We start from the raw sequence: 14,033 nt of genomic DNA, 5'->3' as shown, positions 1-14,033 counted from the left end.
TTTAATTTTTGCGTAGCAACTATATTAATTGAAAGAACTTTTTTAACTATGAATATCAATAAGAGTCGGCTTCTAATTGTGTTGGGGAGTGAATTTTTAAATAATTGTTCAGTAATATATATGGAAAGAGAGAAAGTTTGATGGTAGTATTAAGAAAAAAATTAATTAATTTTTTAAAAATATAAAACCTAAAAGAATAAAATTTTAAATTAGATATTATTTAAATTACTATTTTAGTGTTTTAATTTGTATATTAGATATTTTGAAGGCTAATCATATTTTACAATAACAAAATATAATCATAACAATAATCATGTTATATATACATAAAAAATAATTATCTGTATAAAATATATATTAAAATATAAAATACACATTAAAAATAAGTTAAACAATACATGTATTTATACATAGATATATAGTGGCTAATAGATAATTTAATATTTAATTTTTTTATATACACATTATTTTTATTATAGAAATTATTATCATGTTATATCAATTTTTTCCCACTATCAAAATTTTCTGAATCCGTCACTGTCCCTAACTCTCTTCTATTTTTATTGTCCAATAATATTCGTAGTTAATTTCGTTAGTAACATTGATATTCATTATTAACCCATAAAAATCCATCACAAAAGTTTGATGCTAATACAAAAGATTCTAATAGTAACCAATGTGTACATATTTATTTTAACATAATAAAAAATATTTTATAAATTTGAACTTGAGTGTCAATTTGGGAAAAAGAAATATATACTATTTTTCCATGCATGCATCCGATGTTTTAGATTCACACGCACACTATACGTACTCTCTCAAACATGTAACTCTTGTAACTCTATAAATACTTTAAATAGAGGTTAAGACCTTATTAAGGGCATGAACACAAATAAATATAACAAAACTTTCTTCTTGATATATAAATCATGAAGCCAACATTACTCATAACTCTTTCTTTTCTCTTTGCCCTAATCACCTACATTCAACCATCCTTCTCTTACGCTGCAGTTGAACAAATGGTAGATATCAAATGGAAACCCTATTTTCCCAGGGCAAAGTCTCTATATCAAACCAGCTATCTTTGGCGCGGCGGGCGGAGGAGTTAGGCTTGGAAGGATCGGAAACTCAACGCAGGGGCAGAGCTACATTGTAACAAAAGGGGCAATGGTTCCCTAATTTTAATTTTTTACATGTAAATTATATGTAAATTTTAGTTTAGCCCCCTTAAAATTTTATTTTAGTCTTATTTTATTATATAAATATTTTTTGCCCATCTCTAATCTTTCATCTAGCTCCATCCCTGACTCAACGTGTCTAGTCACTGTCTTGCAGTTATAAATAGCATGTCTGTGGAATTTACGATACCAGGAATAAGTCCTGGTATCATCTTCACAGACACGACGCCACTAGACATATCATTTGAAGAGAGGCCCGAGTGTGCGGAATCTTCAAAGTGGGTGGTGGTGGTCGGAGACGGCGAATTCCCAAGAGATTGGATTGGTATTGGTGGTGTTGGGGATCATGAGGGCAAGAAATTGATCAATGGTAGGTTTATCATTGAGAGACATGATGATTTGAGTTACAAGCTTGTGTTTTGTCCCAATATAAGTGGTGCTACTTGCTCTGATGTTGGAAGGTACGATGATGAAGATGGAAGGCGTTTGGTTTTGACTAATAACAATGATCCTTTTCAAATTGTGTTTGTAGATGCCACCAATGTTGATGACGCCACCATATAGTTTCAATGAAATAATGTCCATTATTCATGTATTTGAAAGGAAATTTAAGGAGCGAATACATGTTCCGTACAATGTATATAATGGGATTAATTTCAAATTAAAATTAAAGTATCGGATGTTTATTTAAAGCGATTCAGTAGGATAACAGATGTTTATTATCCCTGATATTCTAATAGTTATTTTGGATAGTATAAGTGTATTATGTTTGATAAATTAGTAGTATTTTACTCTAGATGTTCAAATCTGTACGATAATCAATAGTTACTTTTTTTATTAGGTCAAAAAATCAGCCCATTATACACATTGTATACTTATTCTATTTTCATTATATATAGATTGAAAAATAATGCGTCATACTTATATGGTTCTTATTGTTAGCTTATCTTGTACCCTCTTTTTCAACCAATAATGTAAAGCATTGAATACATGCGGCATGAACAATAATATACATACAAAATGTGAATATTGATCCCTTTTTCTTCGAAAAAATATATTCTCTCAATTTTTTTAATTGTTGGTATAAATTATAAATTTTAATTTTTTTAATTTTTTTATATATTTCTTCTTAATTCTATCTATAAAATATGTAATAATAAAAAATTATATTTTATTCCCTTAAATAAAAAAATTAAAAAAAATTCAATCTCATCCTATTAATACAAAACTTTAGTTCTCACACATAAATAAAAATATATATTATATAAATAAATTTAATTAAATATATTAAATTTATCTAATAATTTTTAATTATTAATTATTTTTAGATAAAATTATTTTTATGTGAATAATTATCTTGTGTACGAAGCCGAATAATTTTTGCTTTATGCGCCGAAGCAACGGCCCAATGGGTATTGGATCATATTTTTTTTTTATATGAAAAGGTACAGAATCTATTTACCAAAATTCCACAACAAATAATTTCTGTCAACTAATGGGGTTTATAGTTAGCATAATTTAAACTAATCATATAATTTCCGTCAAGTAATGGACTTGGATCGTTACCATATAATCTAAACTGATCTAGACTAACATTTAACGTACACGGATAACTATTAAGTTTAAAGTACTGTGAAAAAAAAAAAAACTATTAAGTTTAAAGTCTAATAACATGATGAACGCCATAATAATTTCTTTAAAATTACTAAATTATATATCTATTCTTTTTTTTTTGTCCAATAATATGTCTTCTTCAGCAAGTTAAAAATTAATTTATTATAAATTAAAATTTTATTTAAAAATTTATTATTAATTAATAAAAAACTGTATATATATAAATTAAAGCATGATTCAAATTTTAATATTTATTTAAATATACGAATAAATAGACTATTTGATGACTAAACCAAATTGGTTCTATTCAACTTTTTTTAATATAATAAAATTAAGAACTCATTAGTTAATAGAAGCCCAATAATGTTTAAAGAAGTTCTAAGAACTTGAGAGTTGGCTGAAACTCAGTCTTAATATTTAACTATATAAATTAAATAATATTGATTATACCATAATTTCCCCTTCAATATTAAATAATTATATATTTAAACAAAGTAATATATTAGTAGAAAGAAATGTATCTAAGCACAATTAACCGGAACAGAAGGACGTGACGATTTTTCTTGTTTGTCAATCCTGTTGCATTTTATTGGCAATTCTGCTAGGTAACTAATAAAAATTTAGTCAATAGTAAATTAATAAGTATTTTTAAATTATATTTTATACTAATTAATTATTTTTAATTAGTAATTATTTAAATTTTAATTTTTTAAAAATATAAAATTAATAATAATTATTAATTACAGTTATTTAAAATTGATTGGTTAATTAAAAGTTTTTTATTTATATTTTTTTATTGGTTAAATCTTAATTAATTTTTTATTTTCTCAAATTGTATAGCTTTGCATATATAATTTATAAAATATATTTAATTATAAATAAAAAGCCAATCTCGTGCACCACGTTTGGGACTAATTTCATACTATCTATTATTTTTCCCGTATGGTTCCAATTTTATCGGATGACTCCGAAGGGACAACTATCTACTATATATTATTTTACCCCCAAAAAAAAATTGCACTATGACTATGATTAAGACTTTTGAGAGGGTCCAAAAACGTTTATTAAATCTGGTTCGATTCGGTTGGTCAGATTGAAAACTTTGGATCATCATTGAATAGATTAAATAATTAATTCAATCAAAATTTGTCAAATAAACATGATAAAATTCAATCAAATTCATTCAAAATCGATTTAAATGGACCCAGTTAAATCCGCGGTTAAGCTAAAAAAAAAAATTATTTTTTATACATATTTTTTTATTAAATATATTATTTAAATAAAATTAAATTATATTTATAAATTTAAAGGAAAAACAATATTTTATTAACTACAATAGATTTTTTATTTGTATGATTGTCATTTTTATTTTTTTATAAATATTTAAAGAGTATAATAAATTTAAATTTTTAAATATTTGAAGAGTATAATAAATATAAACTAATTGATGAGTTATTAAAATTTAAAAATAATAATTAATTAAATATAAATTAAAAATTAAAAAAATATATTTATTATGAAAATAAAAAAATTTGATGTAATTATTTAATTATGATGGAATCAACTAATTCAATCTGTGATACACCAATTAAATTAATAACCCAATAATTCAATAATCTGAACCGATTCGATTATGATAATAATGTTCAAAAACATTGCCACACATTGTTCTCTACCTTCTTAATCCTTTTCGCACGCGTTTGTTTTCTCCCCCAAATTAGGCTACGTTTATTCGTAATGGCACAGTTCTAAGTTGTAATTAGATTTTTCTCTTGTTTGTAATATTTCTTGCTATATTGACGAGATTCAAACTTGAGGTAAATTTTCAACCATTACCGCACCGCCACCATATGAGTTAAATTCCCTTTATTGGAACACTTCATGAACAGGTTTTTTATTTAAATAAAATAAAGAGTGAGTAATTAGTAATATTATCTCATTTTCTTAAACTAATTTTAAAAACGTAAATTCTATATTCTTAATAATATATAAAATGTTTTAGAGATGTGTGTTTTAAATTATATGTTAATTAACCGTTATTCCTTAAAACAATTTGTATTTTGAAGTGCTCTCAAGAAAATACACGTAAATTATTTTAATAAAAATATATATTAAATTTTAATTATTGAAAAATATCTTTAAAAAAAATGTTTTAAGTATCTTTATTTAAATAACTCTTTTAAATAAATTGTGTAATAATGCAAGAATTTCATTATCATGGATTCATGGTATGCATTATGCAAGAATCTCAAAATGTTCCTTCAACATGCCTAAAAAAACCAAATCTTTCTAAAATTAGATAGTCATCCATCATATTTACTAAGTAAATTCACAAATCAAAAAATAATTAATGAATATATTTAACATTTTTTATATAATACACAAATATTATTTTTTTAGTGAATAATTCTCATTCTACTCAATTTTTTCTTGGTATTAATTCTATTTATCAAGACAACCAAACAAATAACTCTACTCTAAGTGAAATTAAGTTTCTCCAAATAATTCTAATGATATTGTAACTTGTGACGTCTGATCCTCCGAAAATATTTTTACGTCCTGCAACACTTATACAAAAGAGTTAATAAAAAATACTTATTCTCTATCAAATTTTTGATGATTCTATCTCTCTCTGTCGTTTGCTAATTTAACCAACAAATTATAATAAATTGCATTGATTTTATCTAATAAATTATTTTAAATAATATTATAAAAATACTTTTTTTATATATCTCATTTATAGTGTAAATAAAATAAATAATAAAATTATATAAACGTAATATATGTATATCTATCACTCACTTAATATAAACTAGATAAATAATAGAGTATAGAAATATAAATAATTTGAAAATGCATATATAAGTATAAATATAAAATTTAATTTATAAAAAAATCCCTTCTCCATCTTCACGAAACATCTCTCCCAAATTGTCTCATAAAATTATTCTCGCTCCTATAACATGAATTTCCTTTTTTTATGTATCACAAACAATAAAATTTATTCCGAAAGTTACTTAAAACGTTGATTTGGGCCTGAACGTGAGATTTATGTCTCTTGTGAGGCAGCGTCCAACTTGTTTAGTGTCGAAGTACGTGCCGCTGTTTGAATTCTTCATAAAGAGACTCTAATATTTACGTCAGCAAAAATTTTAGACAAATTTTTAATAGATTAGAACATAAATTATATATGAGGGACGGCAGTGTATTTATAGTAAAATATTAACCACTTTTATTGAAATAATTCCACTTTTATTAGAGAATAATCGTTCCCTTTATCTTAAAGTTGTTAAAATCTATCTTTTAAAAAATATAAAAATAAATAGAGAGATTTAAAAAGACGGTTCAATCCTTTGTCAGCGCGTCCGACCTCTTTAAAGAGATCGGCCACAAATTAAAAGCCCTTTTATAGATTAAACCCCTTATTTTTGTTAGACGCTCTAGTTGTTTGGGTTAGAATACGAATAAAACTCTTGTATGTCTTTATGCGCTCTTTAAGATTCTTACTCTCTTTTTTTCTTTTTTTTTTCCATTAACGAAAAGAAAAAAGAAAAACTTAGTAAATTACATTATCAATAAAGACTAGTTCCTCAGTTTCTCTGTTATCCATATCATATCCCAAACGACAATAACCATTATTCCCCATATATGCAACAACAATAATTAATTAAATAGCTACAAACATGTCATGATAAATTCGTATTAATTAATATAAAATAATTATTATAATATTTAACAATATTTATTTAATTTATTAAAAAAATTAAAAATTAATATTTAATTTTAAAATATAAAATAAATCATTATTAAATATTTAAAATTTTAAAAATAAATTAAACAAAAATTAAACATTAAATTATAGACATTATAAAATTCATTTTAATATAAACTTGCACTGTATATATACAAACATGTGTCACATGCAATTATTACTGTTAGGAAAAGAAAAAAAACAAATTTGATATAGTTGATATAAAAAATTTTGATATTATATTTCAAACTCCAAATAAAAAAAAATCTTACACTAAAAGACGTATGCGACAATTGACTTATTATTCTTAGTGACCAAATCTCGGAAAACGAAAAACACGTTTATATATATATATATATATATATATAATAACATGATTGTGCCTTTAATGTGAATAATTCAATTATTACTAGGATAAACTAATTAATTGATACGGTTGTCTACTTGTCTTGTGTGGGACTCTCTCTCTCTCTCAAAAAATTAAAGATGAAATTTTAATATAAGATAAAATATATCTATGTTAATTCACGTTTTAAATATATAAGTATTTATAATCTTTCCTGCACTTGATAGAGTTTAAAAAAATTTTTAAGTCTACCGTCATACTAGTATTTTAGTTATTTTTAATCGTTTATTTTAATTATAAAAATATATATATAATATATATAATTAAAATCAACAATTAAAAATTACTGATATACTGATATGACAGTACACTTGAAAATCTTCCTAGAGTTTATAGAGAAGCTGTTCATCAGAGAAGGTACAGCTCATCCTAGAGAATAAAAATCTATACGAAAAAGATTACAATAATTCTAAATCCATACAGTCGATATATCATAATAGAATTTATTATAGCATGGCTGTAGAGGGAGAAAATGCGGTGACAAGGCGATGAAAACTGCACTTGGAAGACAAGAATTGAATAAAGATAAACGAAGTGTTCTTTTTTTTTTTAATTTTAAAAATAAAAAATAGAAATACAAATCAAAATAGATAGTATTTTGTTGTGAATTGAATAAAAAAATATAAAAATATTATATACATAAAAAAATCAATCATTAAATGCAAAAAAAGAAATTAAACAAATTAAAACTTGATATTCATTTGTTTGTTATCGTATGTTTAATTAGCCAAAGCGATCAATCCATACCTTTTTTCTCAACGACGAAACACAAAGCTAGCAATAATAGTGGAATGAGGCAATTTTCAAATAGATTTGGATTATGGAAAAAAAAGCACCGCAATACCATTGATAATTTGATATCTCTCCATCTTTATTTAACATACATCTTGGCGTCAAGAACATCTCTAAGCTAAGTGTTCAAGTTTTAAAACTCAAGACAAAAGAACGAGGTTGAGAATGTTCATAGTTGTGATCTTCCAAGAATAGAGCAACGGAAATAGAAACGATGAAGACTGTAGAGTAGAGATAGAGATAAATTTACTTTAATAAAATAAAATAAAATGAATATTATAATTGAAATTGAGAGAAAGAAGTATATGATGATTATAGTTAACAATAATTTATTTGGGTCTAAATTGCTATAGTGATACTCTTATTATTTTAAAAAATTCTAAATTACCTTCGAATATGTGTGTTTTTCTTTTGCTTCTCTTTTTCCTTTTCTTTATTTGACTCTTTTATACCCAAATGAGTAGAACATGATTATGAAGTTACATCCTTATTTGATTGTCATTTTTTTATTTTTAATAAAAAAATATTCTAAAGATAGATTGATTGAAAAAATGATAAATTTTTTTATGGAAGATAAAGTATGATGAAATAATAATATAGAGAATAAATACGAAATAAATTGTGATATATGCTGCTTTTTTTTTAGTTTTTTATTTCATTTTATTATACTTAAAATAAAAAAAGAAAGTAATAGAATAAAACTAAATAAAATAAAATAAAATAAAAGATAAATATTTAATTAAAAATTTTAAAAATTAAAATAATTAATTATTATAATATGATAAAAAATAATTTTTATTGAAGAGTTCTCAATGAGTTTGGTTAAGGCGTGAAAGGCCCACCATAAGTTTAATCTCCTAGTTTTTTAATTAATACATATATATTTAGGATAACTATCTGTGTCTTTAAAATGTTACGTGTAGAATTTTCGTAACTTAGATCAATGACTAATAAGTTAACTCCTCATATTATTGATCTATTTCATCTTTTTTATTAAAACAAAAAATAATAATTTATTTTCAGTTAACTAAAATTATGTGTATTTTTTACTTTGATGTTAGATGGATTACGTGACTTTTTATGAATTTAAAATTGTTAAATCTACTAATCAATTCCCACTTATTAATAGATTGATACTTTTTTCAAACTCAAATCAACAACTTTCTTTTTTTTTTATCGGATTGAACTAAAATCTATAGATTTACAATAATAAACTAGTTCAACTCAATATAATAGGCACCTATATATAGACAATGACAATCACATAAGAATATATATGATTAAATTCCATAGAAAAGAGATATATGTATAATCACGTGTTTTGTTGGGCTCAAATTAGCACTAGAGAGTGATTTTTCTGACATTGTGATAAAGGGGAATAACCTTTAAGTAACGCAGGTCCTATTACACATTTAACTAGTTCCTAAATAATTATTTTGGATTCACTATTTCTAATTGTAAGATTATTTTAAAGAATTTCAAATTTCATTATATTTCACATGTAAAGAGGAAAGGTAATATTTTTAATAGAAACGGCCTTTGAGGATATTTTTAATTTGGCCTACTTAAATGTTTTAAGTTCTTTTGGGTGAATATTAACAATATATATAGCTTTTTTTTAAAAAAACAATTTACATTCCTATTATTGTGTATATTAAAACATACTTATTCATCATAAAAATAATGTATTTGAGATTTTATAAAAAATATTATTATATTATTGTAAATAATTTTTTTGTTCATTATATATTTAATTATTATATTGTATATATTTTATTATTTTAATAACTAATTATTTAATTAATAAAATATATAATAATTAATTTAATAGTTGAACTTTAATGAATATGCATGGAATAATTTTTTACAATCTTAATTAAAATTTTAATTTTCTTTGGACACTTATAATAGATTAATAGCCTATATATTCAACAATTATATTAGACAAGTTTTATCCTTCTTTAGGGATGGAGAAAGAGATTTATACGCTCATAAAATACTTTATTATATAAACGACTTTATTAATCATATAATTTTAGAACATTGTTTCTAGAAGAAAAAGTCTAGGGGCAGTAATATTATTGAATTTTGGCCAGTATATAATTAGTAGAAAAAGGTTAGTCATTAGATGAAATCTCATACCAATCTCACACCATTAAATCATCATTGATGACTATTTGATGGTTACCAATTACAAAAGTTGCTAGTCTCCTAGCATTGCTCTAGAAATTATTCAACAATAATGACTGGTAACTAGAAATATTAAACACTTTTTTATAATCATTCACCATAAAAATATTCTATCAAATAATTATTTGTAATTATCCTAAAAAATGTTTATTATTTTTATGAAATACTTATTTTTTCTTAAAAAAATAATGTTGTTAACCTCATTATTTTAAACTATATACAGAAGTAATTAAATATTTATTAGTTATTAATATAAAATATATATTAAAAATAAATTAAATTATATAAATATTTACACATAAATATATAATAATTAATTTTAACGACTAATTTTAACATACATCTAGTAATTTAAAAAAAAGTTCAATGAAGTAACCCTAGGTGGACATGCATCTATAAATAGAGCTTAGCTAGCAGGCTCCAAAACACACAAACCAAAACTTCAATTGCTACAAACACCATCAAATCTTCAATTATTGAGAGTTTGCATAGATTCATCACCATGAAGAAACAAGCAGTAGCATCACTACTTACCCTTTCTTTCCTCCTCCTCTTAGCCTTTCCTTTAGCCTACTCACAGACTGTTTTTATACCTGTGAAGGACATTCATGGCAACGACGTTGTCACCGGTATCCCTTACCAAATTCGGCAACTTACACCTGGAAACCCAACCCCACATGGCGGCGGACTTATACACGGCAAAACTGGGAACTCAACGTGCCCAGTTTCTGTCGCATACACCACGGGTTTAATGTTTGGTTCTCCGGTGAAGTTCAACATACCGGAATGGGCAAACACCCCCGGCAAAATAGTCCCCCAAGGTGTCCCATTGGAGATTGAGTTCTCGGATGAGAACCCACTAGAGTGTGCTTCATCATCCCAATGGATGGTTTATGGTGACAATATTGAGACCCAAAAAGCGGTTGTGGGCATTGGTGGTCCTTTGGACCACCCTGACCAAAATACACTATTTGGGTATTTTAACATCCGAGAGTCTCAAGTTGGATACAATTTTATGTTCTGTTATATGTTCCAGGGTTCACCTCTTTGTTCTGATGTTGGGACCCACCTTCAAAACTATCCGGCTTCCCTTCTTGTTCTTACTGCTGGTAACCTCGTGAGTGACCCCGTCTTCTACTTTGGGCTTGAAAAAACCGATTCAGACTCTTCTGGAATTATCAAGACTGTTGCCTACTGAATCAAGCATGTATAGAGCTATCATGGCTATGTTCATGATATGCTTTGAAATGAATAATAATGATGTAAGTTTCTGTTATTGGGTGCTGGAAGCAAAAGTTCAACTCATGCATGCTTGCGTTGAACATATGATGTACTATCTAATGTAATAAATAAAAAATGCTTTCTTATATATTGGCGCTTGTTTGTTTATGAGACTCAGCAGTCTAATGTTAAGAAATTAATTTTTTTAGTTAATTTCAATTGATTTTTTAAAAATTATTTTGTTAATCATAAATTTTAAATTTCAAATTATAAATATTTAAATTTAAATCTTAAATTATATATCTAAATTTTTAAATTAAATAATTAAAAATTAATTCTTAATATTTTTTCTTAAAATAAGTATAAAAAACTAATTAAGCATCAGCTAACTATAAAATTTTAAATTCCAAATTTTAATAATATAAAAGTAAATATTAGCTAAATATCAACTAATAATTAGATTCTAATATTTCTCTTTAGCTTATACATGACAATTCCACACATTCTTGAATTATATTTTCTCTTATGAGGCCTAATTAGTCTGGTCCTGTTAGTATAAGGCTTTAGATATATATATATATATATATATATATATATATGCGCTTGCTGCTTGTTCTGTTTTGGAAACTTGTTTACTTAAAATTATTTAATTTAATTTAATATTTTAATTTTATATATGTAATATTTTATAAATATATTTATTTATTTTAACATTATTTAATTATTCCAATAATAATTAAAAGATATAAACTAAAATAAATGATAATAAAAAACTACGAAATAAAATAAATTCATATATATCATTTTAAAAAATTAGCCGTTAAAAATATATTTGTCATAAATAAAAATTTTTTGGGATAAAATTAAAAAAATAAAATTAAAAGATATTTTAAAAATTTTTAACGAATTTTAAAAATAAAAAATATATTTTACTTTCTTTTTTTTTTCTCTTGCACTTTGCTGAAATCGGTTTGCAATCATTTTTGCCCTCACGAATGAAATCTCTTTGAAAACTTTTTCTACTAACTTGATTCTGTTATTTTAACGGTAGGGATTCAGCAACAAAGTTAATAATTAAAAATCATAAAATAATTTAATATATTTGACTAAATTATTATCTAATAAATTTTATCTATTAATTTTATATAAATATATTTATATATGAATTTTCGCCTTAATATAAAATATACCGCTTTAAGCGTGCATTACTCAAATATTTTTGTGTGCAAACATTTTAATTTATAAATGTGTTCAGTCGAATAAAAATATTTAAAAAATGGTTACCCGTTTAAAATTTATAATAATATATATACCAGATGGTAGATTACTGCTAATCCTATTCAAGTATTCATCCCTCTTTACTTAAATCATGTTAAGTATTTTAAATTAAAAATTAAAATTGGCAATACAAAGGTGGCACATGCATATATAAGCAATCAACAAACAACAATTTCTCAGGTAACCAATAGGGATTTAATTATTAACAACTAACAAAGATTTAACTAATAACTATAAGTCAACAAGTATTTTTGTATTACATTCTATATTAATTAATTATCATTAATTAATAATTATTTAAATTTTATTTTTTAAAAATATAAAATTAATGATTATTAATTATAATTGTTTAAAGTTTGATGGTTAGAAATTTTTTACCAATACTTTTCCAACAAATAAAAATGCAAAACACACGTAATAAACTAGTAATCATTTATTCATCATATAGATACAGGACCTCTTACAGTTACATATACAGAGCCATTCACTAGCTACGTGGGAAGCACACTTATTAGTTACATACATATGTTGATGATGATGAGGTTTTGCTTAGCTTCCATAGTAACTGACTCTACTCATTCAAACCACAGTATGAGTGGGACCAGGTCTATCTTTGAAGATATCAAAGTGTAAGGTGGGGAAGTCCTGAGTGAGAACCAGAGGGCTCTCACCTGGTTTGAAATCCGTAACGTTTCCAAAAAGGTAGTTTATTCCATTCCCTATTCCAGGAGTTGGCACACTGTACCTAAGGATGTACGAAATTGTGTCTTTCTGGATACTAAACGTGCTTCCAATTGTTGCTTCCCCAGAGTGTTCTTCAGGACCTCCAATTCCCACGCTCAAGCTTTGAATCTCGCTGTTAACGAATGCCATCCACGTTGTTGAGATCGGTGTGTTTATGCCTGTGAACTTGATCTCTAACGGAGATTCCGTGGCGATTGGTACACCGGGATCTGGTGTTCCAACGATGGAGAAGCTCACTGGGATGCCGTCGAAGTAGGATATGGAATCGTCAACTTGGATGGTAACCGGGTCTACCTGTTTCCCGGTTGCGCCGAGGGTTATTCCGCGTTCATAGTTATGTACGGGGTACCATCGAATTGCGCCAAGAAAGTATGGGCTACCGGAGACTACCCGGTCGCCATCCCGGTCCAGCACTATTTCGGAACATGAGAAGGCTAAAAGGGAAATAAAGCCTAAGACGAAGAGGGCTGCTTCTTTCATGGTGTTTATTATTAGTGAGAGTATATCAGCTTGTTTTCTTTGTGTTTTGGACGACTATTTATATAGCATGGTCAGATTGATTATTAAGATGAGAGTATATATCGATTTTGGTTGTCAAAGAATTTTAGATCAGACACTTTTGTTTTTAACTAAAATTAATTATTCAATTAGTCACTAATAATTAATTCCATCAATCACTGAGGTCTTTTACTCCGTCAACTTTAACGAAAGACAAAATAGTTTCTAACAACTCTAACAGGGGACAAAATAGTTCCTGATCTCCTCTATTCTGAAACGACACTGTTCTCTTCCAATTTTTATCATATCTCGCATAATACTAACAGTCTAACACTGTAACTTCAAGTTACACAATACATAC

General features: G+C 25.6%; 2 protein-coding genes and 1 pseudogene across 2 annotated transcripts; 2 read left to right on the top strand and 1 right to left on the bottom strand.

Moving 5' to 3' along the window:
- The first annotated feature begins 929 nt into the window (after positions 1–929).
- LOC148566322 (kunitz-type trypsin inhibitor-like 1 protein) lies at positions 930–1,742 on the top strand (annotated as a pseudogene).
- An 8,620-nt stretch (positions 1,743–10,362) lies between these two features.
- Positions 10,363–11,298, top strand: LOC107644664 (kunitz-type trypsin inhibitor-like 1 protein). Its single transcript, XM_016348575.3, has one exon. The coding sequence runs from the start codon at positions 10,434–10,436 to the stop codon at positions 11,127–11,129; it is 696 nt and encodes a 231-aa protein (XP_016204061.2). The 5' UTR covers positions 10,363–10,433; the 3' UTR covers positions 11,130–11,298.
- Positions 11,299–12,845: 1,547 nt separating this feature from the next.
- Positions 12,846–13,704, bottom strand: LOC148566321 (kunitz-type trypsin inhibitor-like 2 protein). Its single transcript, XM_088488017.1, has one exon. It carries the CDS (start codon positions 13,652–13,654, stop codon positions 13,010–13,012), a length of 645 nt encoding a protein of 214 aa, XP_088344143.1. The 5' UTR covers positions 13,655–13,704; the 3' UTR covers positions 12,846–13,009.
- Positions 13,705–14,033: the final 329 nt, after the last annotated feature.

This window comes from Arachis ipaensis, chromosome B5 (assembly GCF_059453495.1).
Source record: "Arachis ipaensis isolate K30076 ecotype BB chromosome B5, ASM5945349v1, whole genome shotgun sequence".
In the NCBI taxonomy this organism is placed as follows: Eukaryota; Viridiplantae; Streptophyta; class Magnoliopsida; order Fabales; family Fabaceae; genus Arachis; species Arachis ipaensis.
Note: the sequence above shows the minus strand (reverse complement) of the source record. Positions and strands in the feature narration are given on the sequence as shown.